Raw genomic sequence first — 27,756 nt, 5'->3', positions numbered from 1 at the left:
GCTGATTCGCCAGCAACCCGGAACTAAAGTTTGATTCTGTGAACCGGCTCAAATGTTTACCAGCTTCAAAGAACGATTCGTTCAAGAATCGAACATCACTACAACAAACTACTGAAGACACAACAACAATAGACAATCGCACTGAAGAGTGCTATATATGATACGCGCAAATCTAATTTAAATCAGTACAAAGATATATTTTCACTCTTAAAGGATTAGTTCACCCCAAAATGAAAATTTCCTAATAATTTATTCACCCAAATGCCATCCAAGATATCCATGTCTTTCTTTCCTCAGTGGGAGAGAAATTATGTTTTTTTTGAGGAAAACATTTCTGGATTTTTCTTCTAACAATGGACTTCATTGGTTACCATCATTTTTAAATCCAAATCAATGCCGTTTCAAAAGTCTTTGAAGTGTTTAAACGGGCTGTACACGATCACAGCTGAAGAAGAGGTTGTTATCTAGCGAAACGATAGCCTTTTTACCTTCAATAGTTCGGATTGAGCTGATCAACAAATGGACAGGGAACTACGTCATCACGTTGAAAGGTCACGCCGGTGCCGGCAATACTATTTAAACTACTATTCATATTCATCAGAATGTTATTCATATACTATTCATATTGTAAACAGTGGGGCGGTACTTCCGCTGGCGTGACCTTTCAACGTGATGACGTAGTTCCCTGTCCGCTTGTTGATCAGCTCAATCCGAACTATTGAAGGTAAAAAGTCTATAAATTATATATATTTTTTGAAAATGACCTATCGTTTCGCTAGATAACAACCTCTTCTTCAGCTGTGATCGCGTACAGCCCGTTTAAACACTTCAAGGACTTTTGAAACTGCATTGATTTGGACTTAAAAAACGATGGTAACCAATGAAGTCCATTGTTAGAAGAAAAATGTTTTCCTCAAAAAACCTATTTTCTCTCCCACTGGGGAAAGAAAGACATGGATATCTTGGATGGCATTGGGGTGAGTAAATTATTAGGAAATTTTCATTTTGGGGTGAACTAATCCTTTAACATTTGGAGAGAAATAGCACATACATTGGATAAGGAAGGAAGTTTCTAAGTGTGCATGTGTTGAACGCCTCTGTTCACGAATGCTATAAAACGAAGTAGACTTTGAAAGGCTGTACTTATGATAAGTGTGTGTGTCAAAACTGAAGTATACTTTAAGCTTAACAGAAAACTTTTAGGAATGCTGTAATGAACGAAACATGAATCCAATAAATGAGTTCATTAAGGAGCCTCAGGTAGTTTTACAAGAACAAAGGCATGTTCACAGCAAGAACGATAACTATAACGATAACCCTGTTTACACCAGCGCACGATATCCTTCTGTTTATTCTAAGCATGCGCTGCAGTTTTATCGCCTGCCACTTTAAATGTTTAAAGTCCCCCTGTGGTGAAAATCCAGCTTTTAATGTTGTTTATATGTCAATGTGGTGTTTTTAATATGCTTTAAGACAAAGCATGTGTAAATACATAAGTCGACGCCATTGCTGAGTATTTTCCCCTTAAAACTGCAGTGAACCAAAGACCGTCTCAAAAACACGCTTTGAAATCGCTGGTGTTTCTGACGTCACAAACTACCTTGTAACCAATCACGTCACGAGGGGGGCGGACTTTAGCATATCATTAACTATGACCGAAGCCATGTTATCCTGGTATATTTTTCTGTTGATATGAAACATGGGGTACATTTAGCAATATAGCGGGTGTATGATGAATATGACGGTGTTATTATGAACTACATGCCTTTCTCCACTGACGTTCTGAGTTGTTTAAAACGTTTCTAAGGATCCTGATTGTTAGAAGGGGAACGGGACACGTTAGCAACACATTATTAGCTGTTTGATAACGTAGTCAAGAAAAGGCTAATCATATTAATTACCGTTATGTGTCCAAAGTTGTAGAGAGCGATACATAAAATACATTACCATTCTGATACATCGACTCTGCTATTCTTTTATATTTAGAGAGAGTTTTAGAACTATATCTTTATCGTTATAGTTATCATCCTTCAAGCGATGTTTATATGAAAAATGCTTTAGCCGTTAGCATCGTATAGAAAGCTACCAATAGTATATTTCCCACTTCATTCTATGAAAACAATCCACATATCATCATTAAAAGTTGTTTTTTACGCTCAGTTGGTTGTTGAAGCAAACTTTGAGTAGTGTAAACAGTAACTTGTAAGGTGGTTTCGCTAAGCTAAAATGCTATTTCTGGTTTTTTTTAACAAAATCTTTTTTATACAAATGAAAATATCTCTTTAAAAACCATTTCGTCTCGTTTTACAGTAAAAAAAAAATCCCTCAGCTAGAAACATTTGATTGAGAAGCAAATGCAAATGGATTCAAATGAGTCTGCTAGTCACTCTGAGCAGCGCTGGACGAAAGGCAAATTGCAAATGGAGACTTAGTGGCTTCTCTTTCACTCTCTTCTTTCTAGTGGCGAGACCGTGGGCTTTGCATGCCGGCCAAAGATTCCTCGCACCCCTGACAGTGACGCAGGCAGCACTGGCAGGTCTCGCCTGGCCCCCCAGTTCTCCAACAGCGAGCCCCAGCAGAGCGCCAGCCGGCCCGGGTCGACAGGGGGCTCCGGGGGGCGGCCCAGCCCACTGAGTAAGTCATGCACTCAACTTTCCCATCAAAACCAATACTCTCAAATCGTCTCTCAAACAAAACTTGTGTGTGCGTTTATCTTATCTATGTGATCAGTCACCAATCCCACCCATGTTTGAAGACTATCCCTGTGAATCACTTTTTAATGTAAATCCAATGCTACTTGACATTTTGTATGTGTGCAGTAAAAGTACAAACGCCTTTGTTATACTTTTACTCTCATGTGTACCAGATGTTGTGTAACATCATTGTGAGCTCTTATGTATAAAGCAAATACACCGATGACAGGCCAACATTTCCGGTTCAGATTACCCTATAATTATTTAATAGGCGCATTAACTGTTTTGCTTAATTTATTAGTTGCGTTAATGATTTTTTTTAATACTTTTGAGAACTAATTTGGGAAAAAAATTAATTTGAGAAATGATTTGTTAATCAATTTAAAGTTTTATACTCTAACTTTTGAATTGCTGTGTTTTTAGATGCTAAATAAATGCAATCCAGTAGCTGGCCTTAACAATATATTAAATTATTAATATTTTAAAAAAAGAAAACAATGTACTGTAACATATTTCATTCATTCATTTAATGTTATAATGACAAAATGAATCATAATGTGAGTAATTTGTTTAGGAATCAAACTGCACAGGTTGCAATAATGTATTTGATTCACTAAAAAGAACCAGATTATAAGATTCATTTGTTCAGATTAGATTACACTGATGGTGCTGAATGTTTTTGGTTCATTAAAAAGAGCCGACTCATAAGAGTCATTCTTTCCGGAATCAGACGACTCTAGTTGTGCTGTACACTTGTGATTCACTGATAACACTATATATTAATTACAGTATATTTATTTACACACACACACACACAAACTTGTTTTTATATCTTTATGTAGACTTTCCATAGACGTAATGATTTTTACTGTTAAAAATACTGTTAAAACTGTATATTTTATCCCCCTACACTAACCCTACCCCTTTGCCTACTCACCACAGAAAACTTTCTGCATTTTTACATTTTCAAAAAACATCACTTGGTATGATTTATAAGCTGTTTTCCTCGTGGGGCCCGACCAAATGTCCCCACAATGTCAGCATTTTCACATTTGAATATCTTTGTAAGGACATTTGGTTCTCTCAGTGTTGGTTAAACAAGAACACACACACACATACATACACACACAACATTGTTGAAAATAAATTACTCATATCTTTTTTTTATTAGTATTGTGATACACAACATTTACACAAAATTCACTTAAAACTATTTACAAGCAGAAAATATGCACTGAAGTTTAAAGTGCCACTTTGTCTGATAGCCAAAACTCTCATTCTGTTCTTCATAAAACATGGTTTTCCTTGTACTTTTACTTGATCCCCATAGAAATCACATTTGAACAATTAAAGGAGTTTAACGGAAATCTAGTAGTTTATGTTGACCGGTGTTCCCAGAGTATTTGATTTCAGGAGGAAAAGCTTAGTTTACAGAAGTTTTTACAGTTTAAGCTCAGTTTTTTACATGAAGTGATGAATTAAAGTAAAATTATGAACAGTAAATAATAGCGTGAAGTAAATTTTTGAAGGAAAGTCATTGAAGGTTATATTAGAAAAAAGAGAGATTACTATTAATGCAAATAAGGAGATATTTGACTTGAGATAAGGGAACACTTTAACGTGTCTTTATTTATTTACTCTCTCATTCAGTCGTTTGTTCTTGTTTTTATTGGAACAGATGTCAAGCAGTATGAAGCACAGCTGCAGAACAGCTAAGTGTGTTATGACGTCAAAGGACAGTGTGTCTTGGAGATTGACAAAGGCGTCCTTAAATGTGCATTAACATATTTTAATTAGCTGATTAAAGTGAAGGGTTCTTGGTTTAACAAGTTATTCTTAGTAATATAAGTGAGTAATCATTTTATTCTGATCAGATTTGGGTTTGGGTTCCATTCTGCGTAAATTACAATTTGGACATAAATACATTTACAAATATTAATTTTTAGCAGATGCTTTTATCTAAAGTCACTTGCAATTGAGGCACATAAATGTCTTTCTCCTGAAGTAAATGTATACTAAATCTCAGTGGTCTTCTGGGTGGTTGCTAGGGCTTTCTGGGTTGTAGCTAGGTGGTTGATAGGTTGTTCTGGGGTGTTAAAGTGTTCTTAGTTGTTTCTAGATAAATCTGATTGATATATATAGTGTTCTGGGTGGTTGTTAGGTGTTTAGGTTGTTGGTAGGTGGTTTCTAGATAAATCTGATTGATATATAGAGTGTTCTGGGTGGTTGTTAGGTGTGTAGGTTGTTGGCAGGTGGTTTCTAGATAAATCTGATTGATATATAGAGTGTTCTGGGTGGTTGTTAGGTGTGTAGGTTGTTGGTAGGTGGTTTCTAGATAAATCTGATTGATATATAGAGTGTTCTGGGTGGTTGTTAGGTGTTTAGGTTGTTGGTAGGTGGTTTCCAGATAAATCTGATTGATATATAGAGTGTTCTGGGTGGTTGGTAGGTGGTTTCCAGATAAATCTGATTGATATATAGAGTGTTCTGGGTGGTTGTTAGGTGTTTGGGTTGTTGGTAGGTGGTTTCCAGATAAATCTGATTGATATATAGTGTTCTGGGTGGTTGTTAGGTGTTTGGGTTGTTGGTAGGTGGTTTCCAGATAAATCTGATTGATATATAGTGTTCTGGGTGGTTGTTAGGTGTTTGGGTTGTTGGTAGGTGGTTTCTAGATAAATCTGATTGATATATAGTGTTCTGGGTGGTTGTTAGGTGTTTGGGTCGTTGTTAGGTGGTTTCTAGGGCATTCTGGGTGATTGATACAGCGTGATGGGTGGTTGCTAGGTGTTTGGGTTGTTGGTAGGTGGTTTCTAGATAAATCTGATTGATATATAGAGTGTTCTGGGTGGTTGTTAGGTGTTTGGGTTGTTGGTAGGTGGTTTCTAGATAAATCTGATTGATATATAGTGTTCTGGGTGGTTGTTAGGTGTTTAGGTTGTTGGTAGGTGGTTTCCAGATAAATCTGATTGATATATAGTGTTCTGGGTGGTTGTTAGGTGTTTGGGTTGTTGGTAGGTGGTTTCCAGATAAATCTGATTGATATATAGAGTGTTCTGGGTGGTTGTTAGGTGTTTGGGTTGTTGGTAGGTGGTTTCTAGATAAATCTGATTGATATATAGTGTTCTGGGTGGTTGTTAGGTGTTTGGGTTGTTGGTAGGTGGTTTCTAGATAAATCTGATTGATATATAGAGTGTTCTGGGTGGTTGGTAGGTGGTTTCCAGATAAATCTGATTGATATATAGTGTTCTGGGTGGTTGTTAGGTGTTTGGGTTGTTGGTAGGTGGTTTCCAGATAAATCTGATTGATATATAGTGTTCTGGGTGGTTGTTAGGTGTTTAGGTTGTTGGTAGGTGGTTTCCAGATAAATCTGATTGATATATAGTGTTCTGGGTGGTTGTTAGGTGTTTGGGTTGTTGGTAGGTGGTTTCTAGATTTAAATCTGGTTGATATATAATGTTCTGGGTGGTTGTTAGGTGTTTGGGTCGTTGTTAGGTGGTTTCCAGATAAATCTGATTGATATATAGTGTTCTGGGTGGTTGTTAGGTGTTTGGGTTGTTGGTAGGTGGTTTCCAGATAAATCTGATTGATATATAGTGTTCTGGGTGGTTGTTAGGTGTTTAGGTTGTTGGTAGGTGGTTTCCAGATAAATCTGATTGATATATAGTGTTCTGGGTGGTTGTTAGGTGTTTGGGTTGTTGGTAGGTGGTTTCTAGATTTAAATCTGGTTGATATATAATGTTCTGGGTGGTTGTTAGGTGTTTGGGTCGTTGTTAGGTGGTTTCTAGGGCATTCTGGGTGATTGATACAGCGTGATGGGTGGTTGCTAGGTGTTTGGGTCATTGGTAGGTGGTTTATATGGCATTCTGGGTGATTGAAACAGCGTTCTGGATGGTTGCTAGGTGTTTAGGTTGTTGGTAAGTGGTTTCTAGAGAAATCTGGTTGATTGATAGCGTGTTCTGGCTGGTTGCTATGTGTTTGGGTTGTTGGTAGGTGGTTTCTAGATAAATCTGGTTGATAGAGTGTTCTGGGTGGTTGCTAGGTGTTTGGGTCGTTGGTAGGTGGTTTATATGGCATTCTGGGTGATTGAAACAGTGTTCTGGGTGGTTGCTAGGTGTTTGGGTTGTTGGTAGATGGTTTCTAATTGTTGATTGATCATTGTTCTGAACGGTTGCCTAGGTATTCTGGATTGTTGCTAGAGTGGTCTTGGTTGTTGCTACAGTGTTTTGGGTGGTTGCTAATGTGTTCTGGTTTTGCTAACACATTCAGAGTGATTGATAGGTGTTCTGGGTGAAAGGAAGGGTGTTTAATTTGTTGCCTTGTGGTTGCTAGGGCGTGTTCTGGGTTATTAGGTTATTAGGGTGTTCTGGCGGTTGTTTGATTGTTAGGTTGTTGGTACAGTGTTTTGGGTTGTTGCTAAGGTGTTTGACTTGTTATCATTAAATATATCGGTAAAAGAAGCCCCAAGAAGGATGTGGTTTAAAAATAAACATTCTGACATAAACACTCTGTCAGCTAAACATTAAGTCAGCTACACTGTTTACTTCTGAATATTATATTTTATTCACGGCCATCATTTGTAGTAACCTATTCACAATCTGTTTGCTCAAGTGTAGCATTTTTTTGGAGTTCACTGTGTAGCCTGCTTCTCTGAATCGTCGAGTTCACTGTGTAGCCTGCTCCCTGAATCGTCGAGTTCACTGTGTAGCCTGCTTCTCTGAATCGTCGAGTTCACTGTGTAGCCTGCTCCCTGAATCGTCGCGCACACTGAGTGAGCACAGCTGGCCACTCCCCCTCGGAGAGACAGACAGCGTAGAAGAAAGCAGCGGAGCTTAAGTAGCGTTTTCTCTGAGTTCACTGTGTATCCTGCTCCCTGAATCGTGTAGTTCAATTTTCCACATTTATTGTATGTCATTATGTCAGTATCAGTATTTGCTTTCTACCATGCACAAATAAAAATGTCACTGAGCTTTTGCTGTGTAATTGTAACAATGAGCACTCAAACACAACGGACCAACAATTACTAAAAACACACACAAAAACTGATTTTGCACGGGCACTTTGCACTGCTCCCTGAATCAACGTGCTTAATCATTTGTGGATGTTAACTGAATCTGTAAGTCAGCTATGCTGTTTACTTCTGAATATTATATTTCATTCTGGTGCGCTTAACGTTATCGCTACTATGTAATAGTAGCCTATGCTATTCACCAACTAAACATATCCTATTCAATGCGTTCACAGTCTCTTTCACAGGCATCATTTGTAGTTGCCTATTCAAAAACTGTTTGCTCAAGCATAGCGTTTTCTCGGAGTTCACTGTGTGCTTTCTACCATGCACAAATAAAAATGTCACTGAACTTTTGCTGTGTAATTGAATTTAATGAGCACTCAAACACACCAAACCAACAATTACTAAAAACACACTCAAAAACTGATTTTGCACGGGCATTTTGCGCTAGCACTTAGAAGGTTGTGGTATACATAAACACTCAGTCAGCTAAACTGTTTACTTCTGAATATTATAGTTTATTCACAGCCATCATTTGTAGTAACCTAGCCTGCTCCCTGAATTCAATGCGTTCACAGTCTCAGTTCACGGGCACCAAACCAACAATTACTAAAAACACACACAAAAACTGATTTTGCACGGCCATTTTGCACTAGTATCTATAAATTACAGGAACGTCTTTCTGTGTGTGTGTGTGTGTGTGTGTGTGTGTGTGTGTGTGTGTGTGTGTGTGTGTGTGTGTGTGTGTGTGTGCGTGTCTGTTATTCACATATCTCTCGAACCGTTAGTCCGATGGATTTCAAACTTGACAGGTGTCTTGCTACGGGCACGAGTAAGTGCAGTGCCAAGTTTGGTGTTGTTTGGATTAGAAATGCAAAAGATATTGTTAAATATATCTGTAAAAGAAGCACACACTGGCTTTTGTCGCTCTAGCCGCTGGCCACTCCCCCTCTCACACTGACACTGAGTGAGCACAGCGCTGGACCAGAGACATTACTGGAAAATCAATTATCCTCTATAATGCACACATGGTCAAAGCTCCACATTATGTTTAGTTCCTGTTAAGGGCTCCATCTTTTTATCTCACAGATCGTAATATTACAAATTGGAAAAGGCACTCAGTGTGTCTGTTCCGGCCACAATCTGATCAGTTAAGACCACAAGGAATATGGCTATTGAACTAAGAATACAACATTACCCAATGTGAGATCACTGCTAGAAGGGTGAAGCTCACAAAACCTGTCAAGAACATTTATGGGTCATATTTTGTCTCAAAATTATCCTCGCTCCTCTGAGGGGGAACTTATATGCTTTGAGGTCAAATATGGATACAAAAATCCTTTTCATACAGTTTCTAGGAATGCTCCAAATGATCGGCCACTGATCAGAACCAATTGATAATTACTTCCTTTGATTCTAGACGTGGTCTTTCAGCTCGCCGATCACATTTTTATGATGCAAAAGACGCAAGCTTGGCATGAGGAATATGAGTAAGATCTCAACCAGGCTAGAGTACAATAATAACACAGTGAAAAGGTGTGTATAATTCCCAACCAATCGCCACTAACTGTAGCTGCTGTAGAACAATCATTTCTCAAAATGTCATTTGTGTGGAAATATTACGAATGTCTGTAAACAGGACGTTAACAGAGGCCAGAGAAGGGACTCGCTGAAGACGGACGCAAAGAGGAGAGCAGAGAAAATACTGTACTAGGCAGGGCAAGCTCACTGTTACGATGCTCGTAATATTGAATATTGGAAAATATTGGAAGGTTTCAGAACCACTGGCCTACAGCAGCAGAAGACACACAACGGTGACACTCCTGTCAACTTAGAACAATAAACTGAGGCTGCAATTCACACTGACTCACCAATAGAAGATTGGAAAAATGTTGCCTGGCCTGATGAGTCTCGATTTCTGATGTTTTCATTGTTTAAACACCACAGTCTACCTGAGTATTGTTGCTGACTGTGTCCACCCCTTTATGACCACAGTGTATCATCTTCTGATGGCTACTTCCAGCAGGATAACAGGCCATGTCACAAAAGCTCAAATCATCTCAAACTGGTTTCTCGAGCATGACAGTGAGTTCACTAAACTCAAATGGCCTCCACAATCACCAGATCTCAATACAATAGAGCAGCTTTGGGATGTGGTGGAACGGGAGATTCACATCATGGATGAGCAGCCAACAAATCTGCACTCTTGACTGTGCTTTTTATATCGTTTAAAGATATTAAAGGCAAAAGGCTTATTGAGATGTCAAAGTTGATATATTGGTTATGTTGTGTAAAACGTTCCTACCAGATTTTTCCCATAATATTTTGATCACAACTGGCAGCAGATGAGAAGTCCTACTGTGTGTCACGTCTCCCCAGTTGGTCTGAACATCTGCGCAAATCATAACAGTGTTGAAACCTCAAGCGAACACCAACACATTTTTGGTAACATTTTTTCACAATTAAAAAAAACTTAATGCTCTTAAAAAAATTCTCTATGGAAAATGTAATTTTTTATTTGTTGTTTTTTGGATATTTCTTATGCATGTTGTATTTCATCATATGATCCTGATGCCATGCTGTTGTGCATTTGCCATAGTATGAAAGACTCTGGTATTTGAATAACTATCTGAAATATGATGACGTGGTTTACTCAGAAATCCAATTGTCTTTTACATTTAATTATGTTCTCATTCTTATCACCTGCAATTATAGGTTTAAAGAGATAATACAATTGCAAAAGAATGCATTAACAACTAATTAAAGTGACTAGTTATAAACATGACACGCACGTTTATTATACTCCACACCTTCTTTTCACCTTCCAGGCAGCCAGTTGAACAGAAAGTGAAAAAGGGAAGCTTTCAGCAGAAGCCTATCGCCAGAGGAGCATCCAGCTTCCTGTAACAGCATCCAAATTTCTTATCAGGCCGTGGGCCTGTGGAACAAAGCTGGGGATTGTGGCTCCTGAGGACCTTACCGCCCCTGCCACAGAGCGCCTCTGTAACACAACACACTTCAGCAATCATCACAACAAGTACTTTCATTATCCCACAACCTTCCAAACGCCTGCTGCTCCACTCCGGCTTTGTTACTCGTGAACCTCGACCACCCTCACTCAGAGGAAGCAGATGTATTTAAAAACATAGAAGAATGAAGGCGTTTTCACTCAATGTTAATTGTGTTTTCTGTATCGCACTCATGGTTTTGTTGTTGCTGCTTATGTAACCTTGTTTCAGCTAGCCTGCAGAGTCGTACAACTTCAAATTCACTTGTAGTTTGTTTTGCATGATTGTGCTGTGTAAAATAGACCTGATGGAGGAAACTAACGTTTGGATATGTACTTTGCCATTTTAAAATTAGCTTTGTGCTTTAAAGTGTTTTGAAGTCATAGATTGTGAATATTTTTTTACAGTAAATATAATAAATTTTATATAAAAATAAAATGTCCTGTTGTGTCATATTATTTAGGCATGTTGACATGATCAAGACTGAACTTGGGAATGGAGAAGAAAGGTGATTTAAGTGACTTTGAACATGGCATGAATGGCTGTTGGTGTCAGACGGGCTGGTGTGAGTATTTCAGAAACTGCTGATTTACTGGGATTTTCACGCACAACCATCTCTAGGGTTTACAGAGAATATACCGAAGAAAATATCCAGTGAGCGGCAGATCTGTGGGAGAAAATGCCTTGTTGATGCCAGAGGTCAGAGGAGAATGACCAGTCTGGTCTGAGCTGATAAAAAAGTAACAGAAACTCAAATAAGCACTCATTACAACCAAGGTCTGCAGAGAGCATCTCTGAACGCTCTACACGTCAAACCTTGAAGCAGAAGAGCATCTCTGAACGCTCTACACGTCAAACCTTGAAGTAGAAGAGCATCTCTGAACGCTCAACACGTCAAACCTTGAAGTAGAAGAGCATCTCTGAACGCTCTACACGTCAAACCTTGAAGCAGAAGAGCATCTCTGAACGCTCAACACGTCAAACCTTGAAGCAGAAGAGCATCTCTGAACGCTCAACACGTCAAACCTTGAAGCAGAAGAGCATCTCTGAACGCTCAACACGTCAAACCTTGAAGCAGAAGAGCATCTCTGAACCCTCAACACATCAAACCTTGAAGCAGAAGAGCATCTCTGAACCCTCAACACGTCAAACCTTGAAGCAGAAGAGCATCTCTGAACACTCAACACATCAAACCTTGAAGCAGAAGAGCATCTCTGAACCCTCAACACATCAAACCTTGAAGCAGAAGAGCATCTCTGAACCCTCAACACGTCAAACCTTGAAGCAGAAGAGCATCTCTGAACGCTCAACACGTCAAACCTTGAAGCAGAAGAGCATCTCTGAACGCTCAACACATCAAACCTTGAAGCAGAAGAGCTGTTGTTCCCAACCTGGGTTCCTCGCTCCCCTGAGGGGGAACTTATATGCTTTGAGGTCAAATATGGATACAAAAATCCTTTTCATACAGTTTCTAGGAATGCTCCAAATGATCGGCCACTGATCAGAACCAATTGATAATTACTTCCTTTGATTCTAGACGTGGTCTTTCAGCTCGCCGATCACATTTTTATGATGCAAAAGACGCAAGCTTGGCATGAGGAATATGAGTAAGATCTCAACCAGGCTAGAGTACAATAATAACACAGTGAAAAGGTGTGTATAATTCCCAACCAATCGCCACTAACTGTAGCTGCTGTAGAACAATCATTTCTCAAAATGTCATTTGTGTGGAAATATTACGAATGTCTGTAAACAGGACGTTAACAGAGGCCAGAGAAGGGACTCGCTGAAGACGGACGCAAAGAGGAGAGCAGAGAAAATACTGTACTAGGCAGGGCAAGCTCACTGTTACGATGCTCGTAATATTGAATATTGGAAAATATTGGAAGGTTTCAGAACCACTGGCCTACAGCAGCAGAAGACACACAACGGTGACACTCCTGTCAACTTAGAACAATAAACTGAGGCTGCAATTCACACTGACTCACCAATAGAAGATTGGAAAAATGTTGCCTGGCCTGATGAGTCTCGATTTCTGATGTTTTCATTGTTTAAACACCACAGTCTACCTGAGTATTGTTGCTGACTGTGTCCACCCCTTTATGACCACAGTGTATCATCTTCTGATGGCTACTTCCAGCAGGATAACAGGCCATGTCACAAAAGCTCAAATCATCTCAAACTGGTTTCTCGAGCATGACAGTGAGTTCACTCAACTCAAATGGCCTCCACAATCACCAGATCTCAATACAATAGAGCAGCTTTGGGATGTGGTGGAACGGGAGATTCACATCATGGATGAGCAGCCAACAAATCTGCACTCTTGACTGTGCTTTTTATATCGTTTAAAGATATTAAAGGCAAAAGGCTTATTGAGATGTCAAAGTTGTTATATTGGTTATGTTGTGTAAAACGTTCCTACCAGATTTTTCCCATAATATTTTGATCACAACTGGCAGCAGATGAGAAGTCCTACTGTGTGTCACGTCTTTCCCCAGTTGGTCTGAACATCTGCGCAAATCATAACAGTGTTAAAACCTCAAGCGAACACCAACACATGTCTGTAATGCTTCTATTTTGGGTTCATTAATCCACTTTCTGTCTTTTGTTCTCTTATTCCACATATTGAGATGCCTGTTTGCCCTTAATATATCGTGTTTATGAAGTGTGAGAAACAAAAGTACCTGATTTGAATAAATGGTAAGTGAATGTTAAGCAGCCTTCTCTAGAAGAGAAGGAAGGTACTAACAATAACTGGCTTGTTTGAGTATAACATCAAAGGTCCACAATGACACTCATTTCCTGAAGTAAATGTGAGTGCATATAAAACATGCAAAAAGTCCATTCGGCATAGTCAAGGAGGGACCTGAACCATCCCTAGAGACTTTAATGTGGGCTCTTTTGACATGGGCCAATAATTTTGACATGGGCCGGCAACCATTCAGGACACTCAAGCAAATGTAGAGCAACATGTTAAAATCCATTTAGAGCTAATGGACTGCTGGGCTGTTTATAACAATCACCCAGGACACCCTAACAAATGCAATGCAGTGCTACCCCCACTTTGCAATGGCAGTGAGTTTCAAAGCAAACACCACTCACATTTTCTTCAGTAAATGTAGTTTAACTAAAGTGACTAATGTGTTTTATTTGGCAGTGCTTCGCTATCTAACCGTCCACACGTGTAAACCCAACAGTTCTGACGACAGCACTGTTTCTCCAGCTTCCTGCATGGTGCGCTACACAAACAGGACAAAAAAACAGCACTGAAAAACAGGACTTATTTAATCTAACTTCAGCTGTGTCCCACAATCCTCTCTTCCTTTCGTTCTCCCTCCATTTCCTGCTGTATTCTGGCTGTCATGGTCTGTCCATGTGCATCCTGTGCTTCAGGGGGATTTTTCCTGTATCCCCCCCAACCCCCCACCTTTGACCTGAAAATGGACCGTATTTGGACCATAAGTCCCTCTGTTTCTGTCTCCTAAAACAACAACTCCTTTGCCACCAGTTTTTGGCAGACAAGTGTGCCCAACAGATTATATTGTCCAATCTGACCTGCGGCCTCTTGGGAATGAGGAAGTCCAATGAAAGTTATTTGTTAATGATGGACGAAACTGGGCTTGTCTTAGCAGATCCCAAAGCAAGGTTGCAGAGTTACTAGATCAGGAGATGTCAAGGTAGGGTAAGAATGGCAGTGTCCTTTTAGCGGAAACTGTCCTGCTTACGGAGCGTTGTGCTCTTTGGAACAGAATTCCTGGTGAGGTTAGACTTGTCCACAGGGGACGAGCCCTCTGGACATGTTTTTATGACTCAAGCTGAGCTCGGCATGATGGAGTACCAAACATCTGAATCCTCAGCTGTGTTGTACCTTGCATTTGCAGATTTCCTGCAGGCCTTGGCATTGTGACAACCCTACAGACAAAAGCTTGAAAAAACCTGCAATTCAACCTGTGATTCTGAACATTTATGTAAAACCTTGATTTAAATATTAATGGCAGTTTCATCTTCCAAAAAAGTGTTATAGTAAGAATGGAATCACAATTTAGGGATTTTCACCCTGCACTTAATCTCAGGTTATTATCATTCCAAACCTCACATTGAACCCCAGGTAAAGGAACATTTCACACTTGTAATTCAGAAGTGGGGTTAGCAATGCTTTTTACCCAGGGTAATGAAACCCTGCTCCAGAACTGAGTTAGCACCGCTTTTAACCCAGGGTAATGAAACCCTGCTCCGGAACTGAGTTAGCACCGCTTTTTACCCAGGGTAATGAAACCCTGCTCCAGAACTGAGTTAGCACCGCTTTAAACCCAGGGTAATGAAACCCTGCTCTGGAGCAGAGTTAGCACCGCTTTTTACCCAGGGTAATGAAACCCTGCTCCAGAACTGAGTTAGCACCGCTTTTAACCCAGGGTAATGAAACCCTGCTCCAGAACTGAGTTAGCACCGCTTTTTACCCAGGGTAATGAAACCCTGCCCCAGAACTGAGTTAGCACCGCTTTTAACCCAGGGTAATGAAACCCTGCTCCAGAACTGAGTTAGCACCGCTTTTAACCCAGGGTAATGAAACCCTGCTCTGGAACTGAGTTAGCACCGCTTTTAACCCAGGGTAATGAAACCCTGCTCTGGAGCAGAGTTAGCACCGCTTTTAACCCAGGGTAATGAAACCCTGCTCCGGAACTGAGTTAGCACCGCTTTTAACCCAGGGTAATGAAACCCTGCTCCAGAACTGAGTTAGCACCGCTTTTTACCCAGGGTAATGAAACCCTGCCCCAGAACTGAGTTAGCACCGCTTTTAACCCAGGGTAATGAAACCCTGCTCCAGAACTGAGTTAGCACCGCTTTTAACCCAGGGTAATGAAACCCTGCTCTGGAACTGAGTTAGCACCGCTTTTAACCCAGGGTAATGAAACCCTGCTCTGGAGCAGAGTTAGCACCGCTTTTAACCCAGGGTAATGAAACCCTGCTCCGGAACTGAGTTAGCACCGCTTTTAACCCAGGGTAATGAAACCCTGCTCCAGAACTGAGTTAGCACCGCTTTTTACCCAGGGTAATGAAACCCTGCCCCAGAACTGAGTTAGCACCGCTTTTAACCCAGGGTAATGAAACCCTGCTCCAGAACTGAGTTAGCACCGCTTTTAACCCAGGGTAATGAAACCCTGCTCTGGAACTGAGTTGGCACTGCTTTTAACCCAGGGTAATGAAACTCTGCTCCAGAACTGAGTTAGCACCGCTTTTAACCCAGGGTAATGAAACCCTGCTCTGGAGTAGAGTTAGCACCGCTTTTAACCCAGGGTAATGAAACCCTGCTCTGGAACTGAGTTAGCACCGCTTTTAACCCAGGGTAATGAAACCCTGCTCCAGAACTGAGTTAGCACCGCTTTTAACCCAGGGTAATGAAACCCTGCCCCGGAACTGAGTTAGCACCGCTTTTAACCCAGGGTAATGAAACCCTGCTCTGGAACTGAGTTAGCACCGCTTTTAACCCAGGGTAATGAAACCCTGCTCTGGAGTAGAGTTAGCACCGCTTTTAACCCAGGGTAATGAAACCCTGCTCCGGAACTGAGTTAGCACCACTTTTAACCCAGGGCAATGAAACTCTGCTCCGGAACTGAGTTAGCACAGCTTTTAACCCAGGGTAATGAAACCCTGCTCCAGAACTGAGTTAGCACCGCTTTTAACCCAGGGTAATGAAACCCTGCTCTGGAACTGAGTTAGCACCGCTTTTAACCCAGGGTAATGAAACCCTGCTCTGGAGCAGAGTTAGCACCGCTTTTAACCCAGGGTAATGAAACCCTGCTCTGGAACTGAGTTAGCACCGCTTTTAACCCAGGGTAATGAAACCCTGCTCCAGAACTGAGTTAGCACCGCTTTTAACCCAGGGTAATGAAACCCTGCTCTGGAACTGAGTTGGCACCGCTTTTAACCCAGGGTAATGAAACTCTGCTCCAGAACTGAGTTAGCACCGCTTTTAACCCAGGGTAATGAAACCCTGCTCTGGAGTAGAGTTAGCACCGCTTTTAACCCAGGGTAATGAAACCCTGCTCTGGAACTGAGTTAGCACCGCTTTTAACCCAGGGTAATGAAACCCTGCTCCAGAACTGAGTTAGCACCGCTTTTAACCCAGGGTAATGAAACCCTGCCCCAGAACTGAGTTAGCACCGCTTTTAACCCAGGGTAATGAAACCCTGCTCCGGAACTGAGTTAGCACCGCTTTTAACCCAGGGTAATGAAACCCTGCTCTGGAGTAGAGTTAGCACCGCTTTTAACCCAGGGTAATGAAACCCTGCTCCGGAACTGAGTTAGCACCACTTTTAACCCAGGGCAATGAAACTCTGCTCCGGAACTGAGTTAGCACAGCTTTTAACCCAGGGTAATGAAACCCTGCTCCAGAACTGAGTTAGCACCGCTTTTAACCCAGGGTAATGAAACCATGCTCTGGAACTGAGTTAGCACCGCTTTTAACCCAGGGTAATGAAACCCTGCTCTGGAGCAGAGTTAGCACCGCTTTTAACCCAGGGTAATGAAACCCTGCTCTGGAACTGAGTTAGCACCGCTTTTAACCCAGGGTAATGAAACCCTGCTCCAGAACTGAGTTAGCACCGCTTTTTACCCAGGGTAATGAAACCCTGCCCCAGAACTGAGTTAGCACCGCTTTTAACCCAGGGTAATGAAACCCTGCTCCAGAACTGAGTTAGCACCGCTTTTAACCCAGGGTAATGAAACCCTGCTCTGGAACTGAGTTGGCACCGCTTTTAACCCAGGGTAATGAAACTCTGCTCCGGAACTGAGTTAGCACCGCTTTTAACCCAGGGTAATGAAACCCTGCTCTGGAACAGAGTTAGCACCGCTTTTAACCCAGGGTAATGGAACCCTGCTCTGGAACTGAGTTAGCACCGCTTTTAACCCAGGGTAATGAAACCCTGCTCTGGAACAGAGTTAGCACCGCTTTTATCCCAGGATAATGAAACCCTGCTCCGGAACTGAGTTAGCGCCACTTTTGCAGTGTTAACCCCGCATCGGTGTGCCAAACTTGTACAATGTGAAACAATGCGGTATTAAAATGTTATTACTTGATGCTTAGCAACAGACAACCAATCGTATTGCCTTATATTCAAGTGTTTTGGACAGTGAAGGAAACACAGCACGTTGTATAAACAGTAATGTACTAACGTACTATATATGTAGTAATGTAGTATAGTAATCACAGTAAAGCTGCTTATCACTGTAAAGCTACTTTGAAACAATATATTATATAAAGCACTATATAAATAGAGGTGACTTGACTTAATGTCAGCATGAGATGGGAAATAATATCAAATGGTGACAAAAGGAGTGACAAATGGAGTGAAGAATAGATTTTTTCACTCTTACCTTTATAGTCTGAAAAGAGCCTTCTGGGGCCGGTTGCATAAACATAGCCATTATGTTATAAGTTTTAGTATGATCCACTAGTAGTTAGTGAGGGGCAGTCAGTCTTACTTTTCTGTATGAAATTAGGCCAATCTATGTTTTTATGTAACTGATTTAAAAAAGACTTGTAAGACTAGTCTTAGCGATTGATGCAACCAGCCCCAGGTTAAACTTGATAGTACAGTCGGCAATACATAATATGGGTATTCACAAAGCCTTTATGTAAACATATCGTCTCTGGTTACGCACATAACCTCTGTTCCCTAAGATGAGTGAACGAGACATTGCGTTTGCTAATGCTTATGGGGAAACGCATGCAGCGTTCGTCCAGTCAAATTAGGACGTTAACCCAGGGTTTAGAAATGTACAATGTTAACCCCAAGGTCAATTTTTTGCAGTGTGAAATGTGAAGCAAGATAGCAAGATCCCAGGGATCTGTTTACCCGGGCTGTAGCATGGCCCAGTGTTAACTGTGTAAAGTGTGAGAGACACTCTTATGTTGTTTCAAACCTGGATGTTTAATGGTCAATGAATCATTTCAGTCATACTAAATTACAGCTATCATGTGAAACTTATGTGAAATTACTTGCCTTGGTGTACAATTAAAACAACATGGTACATGAATCATGCCATAAAATCTCTGTATCTTCTGCTACAAAGGTTCACTAGGTAGTGCGCATGTGCCAAATGTGTCAGCCCGTGCTCATGGTCAGTGGAGTGTGCTTTGAAGGGCTTTGAACTGTGCACTAAAAGGATGTGAAATGTGGAAAATGTACGAAAAGAGACTTCCCATGTCCGCGCTGCACTCCGGCTCATCCATGTCAATGTAACGCAGATGTCTTCGTCAGCAGAGTCCACCTTTTTATACACACACCATCCTCGTGTGGCAAGGACTTGTGCACGGACGACAATGTATGCACCAGTGATTCGAGCATTTGGTCCACTAGGTAGTCCGTATGCACTGGACAGAGCAGAATGATGAAAATATATTCATCCGTTTTCCACTCTGGCTCAGGAACGGTCCACGTGACTGCTGATTTGTGCACAACATTTGCATGCAACCCTATGCAACCCACGCTGAATCCATCAATCCCAGCTTACAGTCAGTGGAGTAGTGTACCTTCCACACTCAGCTCTTCACTAGATGGAGTGGAACGTGGAAAATATACAATAGGATACTTCCCATGTCCATGTTTCGCTCCGGCTCTCGGACGGTCTACAAGACCCACATTTCATCATCATTACAGTCCGCTGACGTCCACACACTCCATCCACAAGCAACACTGGTTATGTATCATCGTGTACAGCAGCGCATGCACGAGTGATTTAAACGGTTGAAAACAAAGGTTCACTAAGTAATGCGTTACGCATGCACTGAACAATGGAGTGTACTTTGAATGTCTTCCACACTCAACCGCACGCTAGAGCCGTATAAATGACCTGACTTGGAGCACTTTACATAGGCTGCAACTCTTTGTCATACAAATAGTGTATCAACCAACATTTTGTTTTTCCAGGAAGTTAATCGCAGTGCATTCTGGGAAAGACAGACAATTCTGCTTTAGATTTAGTCTTTTAGGCTTAATGTTGCTTCGTACCATGACTGTAGGACATCTATCTCTGAAGTGTGTGTGTGTGTGTGTGTGTGTGTGTGTGTGTGTGTGTGTGTGTGTGTGTGTCTGTGTGTCTGTGTGTGTGTGTGTGCTTACGTCAGCCAGAGACTGCTCAGGAAGGACCAGAGGAAGGCATCCATGTTGTATTAGTGTAAATGCCAAATGTTATCTTCTTCCTTTGTGAAACACAGACCAAAGGCTTCCAGATGACCCAGATGTCTATAGTTTGTCCACAGATTCTCTCTGACGAGACGGCAACCTCTGTGTCTGCATATAACATATGTATAATAGAAGAAAGTGTAACAGTTACCTTGAATCACATGCACCTTGTAAGCCAATCATATTGTAAGACTATTTTACGCCTTCGTTCATTTGAATTTGTAAAATTTCATTTGCAGTTTTCCATATGATCTGCTTATGCCTCTGATGTTTAGTTTTAGGGGTAGACCTTCATGCGGACACTTTATTAGGTACCTGTTCAGCTGCTCATTAACGCAAATAATCGAATCAGCCAATCATATTGCAGCAACTCAATGCATGTTTACACGACAACGATATGCTTAAAATGGAGAAGTTTTTCCTTTGAGTTTTCCGCGTACAGACGGAAAAAACGATCCTCATTCACACGGATCCGCGAAAACTACTAAAAACGCTGTATTCTGCTCCAGGCCAGTAGATGGCGATGAAACACTATAGACTGAACACGTAATACGCATGTCCATGACGTCATCGTCTTCAGAGATTCACGTTTTCGCCGTTTACACGGAGACCGTTTGCACTTTGAAACCCGTTTTCAAAAGTTTCCGTTTTAAATTTAAACGAACGGCCAACGCGCGTACAATTTTTTACGTTTTGTCGTGCCCTCAGGTATGTAGACATGATCGTGATGATCCTCCTGCATCATTCAGAATTTGGAAACACTGTTCCATCGTTAATGAATAACTACTCATTAAAACATTAAGGACGGAACAGATTTATAAAGTGTTGCGGAACATTTTTATGATGGATTCTGGGCCAGTGGTGAAACCATAAAATCTAAACATAAAAGGCAAAAAAAAATCTAATAAAATGAAGGCACAAGATTCCAAGTGTTAATGTGACCTTCGCATAACGAACAGAAAAAATGGACATCATCCAAGGAACACAAAAGCACCCAAAGAAAGGGTTGGAGAAAGTAAACCCAGGTTGGGACGTGAGAAGGCGCTGCGTCTGTTATCAGTAAAGCACACCGCCGGCTCAGATAAACACGGCTGATGGAGTGTCCTCCAGCACGCTGACATTGAGGGCCCTTCACCGCCACACTGAGGCCTGATCTCAAACCTGCCAATGAAAACACAATGAAAACTTGATTTGTAAAATTAATAAAAATCTGATGATTGTTGCATTTTGACTCTTTCCCATGCCAGGCAACTCTACGGACACCTGGACAGTGACTCATTATGTGCAGCTGGTTTCCTCATATTGTCCTTTGCCTTTATTTCCATGACTAAACAGCTAAACGCACTTGTGCACTATAGGGAGGGCAATCTTTCTTGCTTAAGCCAAGTCATTGGATGCACCGTTGCCCTGATCATTCCTTTTAGGGTACTTCTTTAAAGCACACTTTTTTTTTCTTTTTTTGTTGTTGTTGTATCTAAATATATGATGATCAAAAAATATGTATATTTTTCTTACATATTGAAAGAGCAATATATGGTAAAAAAAATCTGCCATTTGATAAACGTATAAATCTTGTTTTATTTAGCTTTATTACTATATATATATATATATATATATATATATATACACTCCTCCTCCAGTAGAGGCTTTGCTTTATGTGTGTGCAAATGCAAATGGTCGAATCAACAACAGAATAATACAAGTACACTTACTCTGATGCAAAAACCTGCGTCATCTTTTTCTTATATATTTTTTTCTTATTTTTATATATATATCAAAAATGTAAATATCAAAGTTACTTCAATGTGCCAGAAAAAGATGACGCAGGTTTTTGCATCAGAGTAAAGTGTACTTGTATTATCCTGTTGTTGATTCAACCATTTGCATTTGCACTCATATAAGGCAAAGCCTCTACTGGAGGAGGAGTGTTTGACGCAGAACTGTTTGGCAATGTATTGACATACGTCAATTCATAAATCCAGACCTAAGCATATGGTGGATATTAGAGAAATACTTGTAATTTTACTTCAGACCACTGGGGTTAAATTTGCAGGGTTCGGTTTAAGTATAAACAAATAGGCTATATCAGATGTAAAATCCACTTTTGCATTTCTTTCAACAAAAGAGTTGACCCTTGAGAGTGTATATATATATATATATATATATATATATATATATATATATATATATATATATATATAAAACAAAATGAACTTCTCATCATTTTGAGCTAGCTCAGTTGTGCCTGAAGTTAAAGCAACGATATTATATTTTCAATGTAAATCCAGTAAAGGTTCTGCTGGCTTTGCAAGTGGGCGTGCGCGTGGGCGTGTGCGTGCTCGTGTGCGTGTGCGGTGGGCGGAGTCATCATGCTCTGTTCATTTGCATTAGAGTCACTCACGCTTTAAAAGAAACCGGCTTCGCTTCGAGGATGTCGTGCTTTGCCTTCGCATCTTAATGTGAATTGTGAAACTCCTTACTTCGGAGTTTTCAATCGTCTTTTTTTTTTGTCGCGTTTCTTTTCTGTCTTTATTGAAACTATGTACCGGATTGTCTAAAGAGACCCTTTCATTCATCTGAAGAACACCAGACCTGTTTCACATAACGTTTAATATAATATACGACAAACTCTCGGAATGTGAGTATTTGTTCGTTAAGTGTTTGTTTGTTGTGTTGTTTGTAACACTTTACAATACGGTTTCATTTGTAACTACTACATTAGTTAACACGAACTAACACTGAACAATAGCAGTTAATAATCTATTAGTTAATGTTAATTTCATAATTTACTAATATATTATTATGTCAAAAGTTGTATTTGTTAACATTAGTTAATGCACTGTGAACAACCGATGGACGATTATATGTTAAATAACATTAACAAAGGTTAATAAATGCTTTAAATCTAGTTAGTTCTGGTTAACTGATGCATTAAATAGTGTTAACAAATCAGACCTTATTGTAAAGTACCGTTTTGTTAATATTCTATTTGGTTACACTTTATTTTAAAGTGTCCGTTTTACAGTGCGATTATACGTTTAATTACTGAGTAATATTAATGAACAACTTGCACTTGTTTTAGAGTTAGGGTTTGGTTTATGGCAAGTTGTTATAACTACATTAAGTAGGCTACATGTTACTAACAAGGACACTAAAATAAAGTGTTACCTGCTTTTTTTAGATGAAGTTTTCCTATATTAGATCTAGAAAATATTAATATTATAAAATCTAGGCTATGACAACAGAATAGGGGTTAGCAACAGCATCTGTGGTTTGCCATATTCAAATCCACACCTCATAAAAATACTGTAAAATATTATGACATATCTAAATACACGCCATTCAATGCTAATATGTTACATTAGCATGTTCAATATTGACAATTATAATGTAATATTCAAATAACTGATTTGACTCATGCCATATGATATGTTGTATATAAAAAACATATAATGTTGGTACAGGATATAATGTGAAATTTTGAACTATCAAACGATCACATGATTATAAATGTTTCCATTTATGACAGACATAATTTCATTCCATGGAAAAGAAACGAAACATTTGTTTATGCCAAGCACTGATATACGAGATAACAATATTCCATTGTTTGGATGTAAAGCTACATTCGAAAGGAACTCGATATAACTTGCTCATGTTTCAAGGCTTTACTACTGCTTTGTATGAAGGTGTCATTGTTATTATACATGCAATTACTGAATAATATTAATTAACAACATGCACATATTATAGAGTTAGGGTTTGGTTTATGGATTTTATAATATTAATATTGTTTTCTAAATATAATATCGATAAACCTTATTAAAAAAAAAAGCGGGTAACACTTTATTTTAGTGTCCTTGTTACATATGTAACATGTACTTAATGAAGTTATAACAACTAACTCTATAATAAGTGCATGATGTTAATTAATATTACTCAGTAACTCCATGTATAATAACACTGTAACAATGACACCTTAAAATAAAGGGTTACACTTTATTTTAAGGTGTCATTGTTACAGTGTAATTATATATTTAAGTACTGAGTAATATTAATTAGCATCATGTGTTTACTATAGGATTAGAGTTTGGTTGAGAGTTTTGGTTAACTATGCATAATTTATTACTATGGTAAGTACATGTAACATATGTAACAAGGACACTGCAATATAGTGTTACCAAATAAAGTGTAACCAAACAGAATATTAACAAAACAGGGTTACACTTTATTTCAAGGTGTCATTGTTACAGTGTAATTATATATGTAAGTACTGAGTAATATTAATTAACAACATGTGCTTACTATAGGGTTAGGGTAGGATTAGGATTTGGTTGCATGTAATTATGCATAATTTACTGTTATTACTATGGTACGTACATGTAACATATGTAACAAGGACACCGTAAAATAAAGTGTTACCCAAAACGGTAACACGTTACGATAAGGACTTACATTAAGGGTTTGGTTTATGACATAGATTAGAAGGAGATCATAATTCTCGTTTTTCCGACTCCAGGATGACGACCAGAGAGCGATGGCGGGTTTACAAGCGCATTAGCCTGATGTTCTTCCTGGCCGTGGTCACGCTCACCGTGGTCCAGAGGGGGAACATCACCTCGCTGCAGGACCTCCAGGAGGACCGCATCGAGAGGCAGACGCGCATGGAGCTCATGGCGGATGGCGGCGATCTGCAGAAAAGGGCCTTGATTACTGTGAACTTCTGGAAGACCGCGGCACAGCCGGAGTCCAGCACCGACGGTCCGAGGACAGCCCAAAAGCAGAGGCCCACGACCTGGGACGTCACCTCCTCCAACTGCAGCATCAACCTCAACTTCTCCTCGCAGGACTGGTTCACGGGTCTCGAAGCCAACTTCAAGCAGTTCCTGCTCTACAGGCACTGCCGGTACTTCCCGATCCTCATGAACCACCCGGAGAAGTGCGCCGGAGACGTGGACCTGCTGATGGTCATCAAGTCGGTCATAACGCAGTACGATCGGCGGGAGGTCATTCGGCAAACTTGGGGCAAAGAACAAGTGATCAACGGGAAACGAATCAAGACCATTTTCCTTCTCGGAGCGTCGTCCAACGTTGAAGAACGTGCGAATCATCAGAAGCTCCTGGAATACGAGGATTACATTTACGGAGACATCCTGCAGTGGGACTTCATGGATAGCTTCTTCAACCTGACCCTCAAGGAGATCCACTTCTTGAAATGGTTCTCCACGTACTGTGGAGGAACCCAGTACATCTTCAAAGGAGACGACGACGTGTTCGTCAGCGTTCCCAACATCTTGGAGTATCTGGAAGTCAGCAAAGACTTGAAGGACCTCTTTGTCGGAGACGTCCTCTTCAAAGCCAAGCCTATTCGCAAAAAGCAGAACAAGTATTACATCCCGCAAGCCTTGTATAACAAGACGCTGTACCCGCCGTACGCCGGCGGAGGAGGTTTCCTGATGGACGGACCCGTGGCGCGGAAACTCTACGAAGCGTGCGAGACTCTGGAGCTTTATCCCATCGACGACGTGTTTCTGGGAATGTGCCTGGAGGTGCTTCAGGTGACTCCGGTAAAACACGACGCTTTCAAAACGTTCGGGCTCGTGAAGAACAAAACCAGTCGGTTGAACCGGGAGCCGTGCTTCTTTAAGAGCATGATAGTGGTGCACAAGTTGCTCCCGCCGGATCTAATAAACATGTGGAAACTGGTCAACAGTGACTTGATCTGTTCGAAGAAGTTGGAGTTCTTATAGTCTGAGGCTTCGCTGTTGTTTCTGAATCCATTATCAGAGGGAAGGAAAATGAAGGATCTTGCGGAGAGAGAACTTTGAGGCCACTCAAAGATAAAGTACTCCTTTTTTGAGGAGATTTCTGGACGATATTTTTAATTTATGTACCAAATGGCGTAGTATGTAATGTGGATAGTGTAAATAATGTGTAAAGGGTTCTTTTTTTTTTTTTGGTAAGCTAGTTTTTTTTTTTTTTTTTTTTTTTTTTTTTTGGGAACCTTTAGGCTACAGAACCAAAAATAGAAATCGTTTACAACCCTGTTTGACTCGCCTGAGGAACCCAAAATTATTTAGAAAAATGCCAAAGTGGTCTAATGTTTTGGACCCCATTGACATTCAATGTATAGACAAGAAAAAGGACATCAATTATGGCAGAATTTTCATTTTTGAGTGAACAGGACTTAAATGTAAGACAATGTTTTTGTGTGCACAAAGATTATGTAAAATCAAAGACAAAATGTAATTGTCCCAAATCGAAGGAAACTAGTCTCTACCTCACCGTTGTTGTTTTAGTCTGGCCCTCTGTGGATGAATGTTACCTTCACGTGTTTAAATAAGACTGTCATTTTTTACTGCAATGATGTACATTTTTAAAATTCCATTATATAATTTACATAATGATAGTTTGCTGTTCAAGAGGTTGCATCATTTAAAGCTTATCGTTGTGTGCTTTACACTTTGGCTTTGTTTGATTTGCCCATGGACTCGAGATGCATTTGGTAGAGGGTTTACTTTAAAACTGTGAAACAGCAAACTGTCTGGTACATGTACATGTCGACTTAATTTATGAAATGTCTCCTTGGATCAGAGGGGGCGGAGTCTGGTGTGTGATATCTAATTGTACTTGAAGGTTACGCAAAACACTTACATTTGTGATCAGAACTTACATGGTCTGATTGTGTAGAATATGAGTAGAACGAACACTAAGGTGAAAATGGATTATTATTTGTAAATAAAAATGTCTTCAAAAAAGGAAAAACAAAGTGTTTGATTGTATATCCTTTGAAGTGTCCGAGGTGACCTTGAGGGGGGGGGGGGATTCGCATTTTTAGTCTTCTTCAGGACTTCAAGTTAAAAAATTAGCATTAGTTAGAAAATTTTATGTGTAAGTGTATTTTTTTTTGCATTTCAACAAGTTTGGTTTGATTTTCAAAGTGGTTTTCAAAGCTTCTCATAATGTGTATATTTCAACATAATTCATATATATATATATATATCAATATATATTTAAAATATAATAATATATAACAAATTTATATAATATTTAGTGCTGTCAAATTGGTTAATCGTGATTAATCACATCTAACTAATATATATATATATATATATATATATATATATATGCACGCACAAATACACACGTATATGGACGCATATACACACATATATACACACATATATATACTGTATATACACACACACACATATATGCATGCACACATAGTAATCTATAACATAGAAGTATATATAAAACGTTGTCTCCGCTTGTGATTTTGTGAATTTCAAAGTTTTTCATAATGTACACATTTCAACACAATTCAAATATTTAAATTATCATATATGAAATACACAATATTTTGTCAAAGGTTTGATTTCCAGATTCACTTCAAATTTCAACATACATATTTGAAAATTGTAAAATATAAACAATATAGGTTTATATAGTATCACATATATAAAATATATTTTATGTGTAAACACATTTCCCCCTTCTGGCCCTTTGAAATAAATCCCACAATAGCCTATGATGATTTTATTTTGCATACTTTCCTCGAATGAAGATGTACTATAGCAACTAAACAGTGTTAAAGTAGATACAAGTCAAAAACGAGATTGTCTAGAATACTATAAACTACTATAGATAGACATCTTGACACACCAGAGTGTGACTTGCACATACTGTAGTATCTGGTGACTGAGATCAAGTTATGAAATGATTAAGCCACGTCACATGAATGAGAAATCATGAAGCAATGCAGTTTCAGTTACTGAGATCTAATCTTTAAAGTTAGGAATGAATGGGGTTTGGTAAGGACCAAAATATCCATTCATTATTCATTGAGAAAATAATATTCA

At 39.7% G+C, this 27,756-nt stretch overlaps 2 protein-coding genes across 3 annotated transcripts in view; both read left to right on the top strand.

The window, feature by feature from the left end:
• Positions 1-11,137, top strand: part of armc9 (armadillo repeat containing 9) — a 57,332-nt gene extending 46,195 nt beyond the window's left edge. For both annotated transcript variants that reach the window (XM_084116627.1, XM_084116626.1), the window contains 2 exons: positions 2,462-2,634; positions 10,530-11,137. In XM_084116627.1, the coding sequence (XP_083972753.1) occupies positions 2,462-2,634; positions 10,530-10,552 (196 nt within the window). In that variant the 3' untranslated portion in view covers positions 10,553-11,137. The remainder of the gene's footprint in view (positions 1-2,461; positions 2,635-10,529) is intronic.
• An 11,174-nt stretch (positions 11,138-22,311) lies between these two features.
• b3gnt7 (UDP-GlcNAc:betaGal beta-1,3-N-acetylglucosaminyltransferase 7) lies at positions 22,312-26,646 on the top strand. The gene is made up of 2 exons (XM_084117359.1): positions 22,312-22,532; positions 24,414-26,646. Coding segments are annotated over exons 1-2 (1,233 nt in total). The 5' UTR covers positions 22,312-22,530; the 3' UTR covers positions 25,645-26,646.
• Positions 26,647-27,756: the final 1,110 nt, after the last annotated feature.

Source organism: Abramis brama, assembly GCF_963993115.1.
Source record: "Abramis brama genome assembly, chromosome: 6".
NCBI lineage: Eukaryota > Metazoa > Chordata > Actinopteri > Cypriniformes > Leuciscidae > Abramis > Abramis brama.
This window is presented reverse-complemented; position numbering and strand designations above follow the sequence as displayed.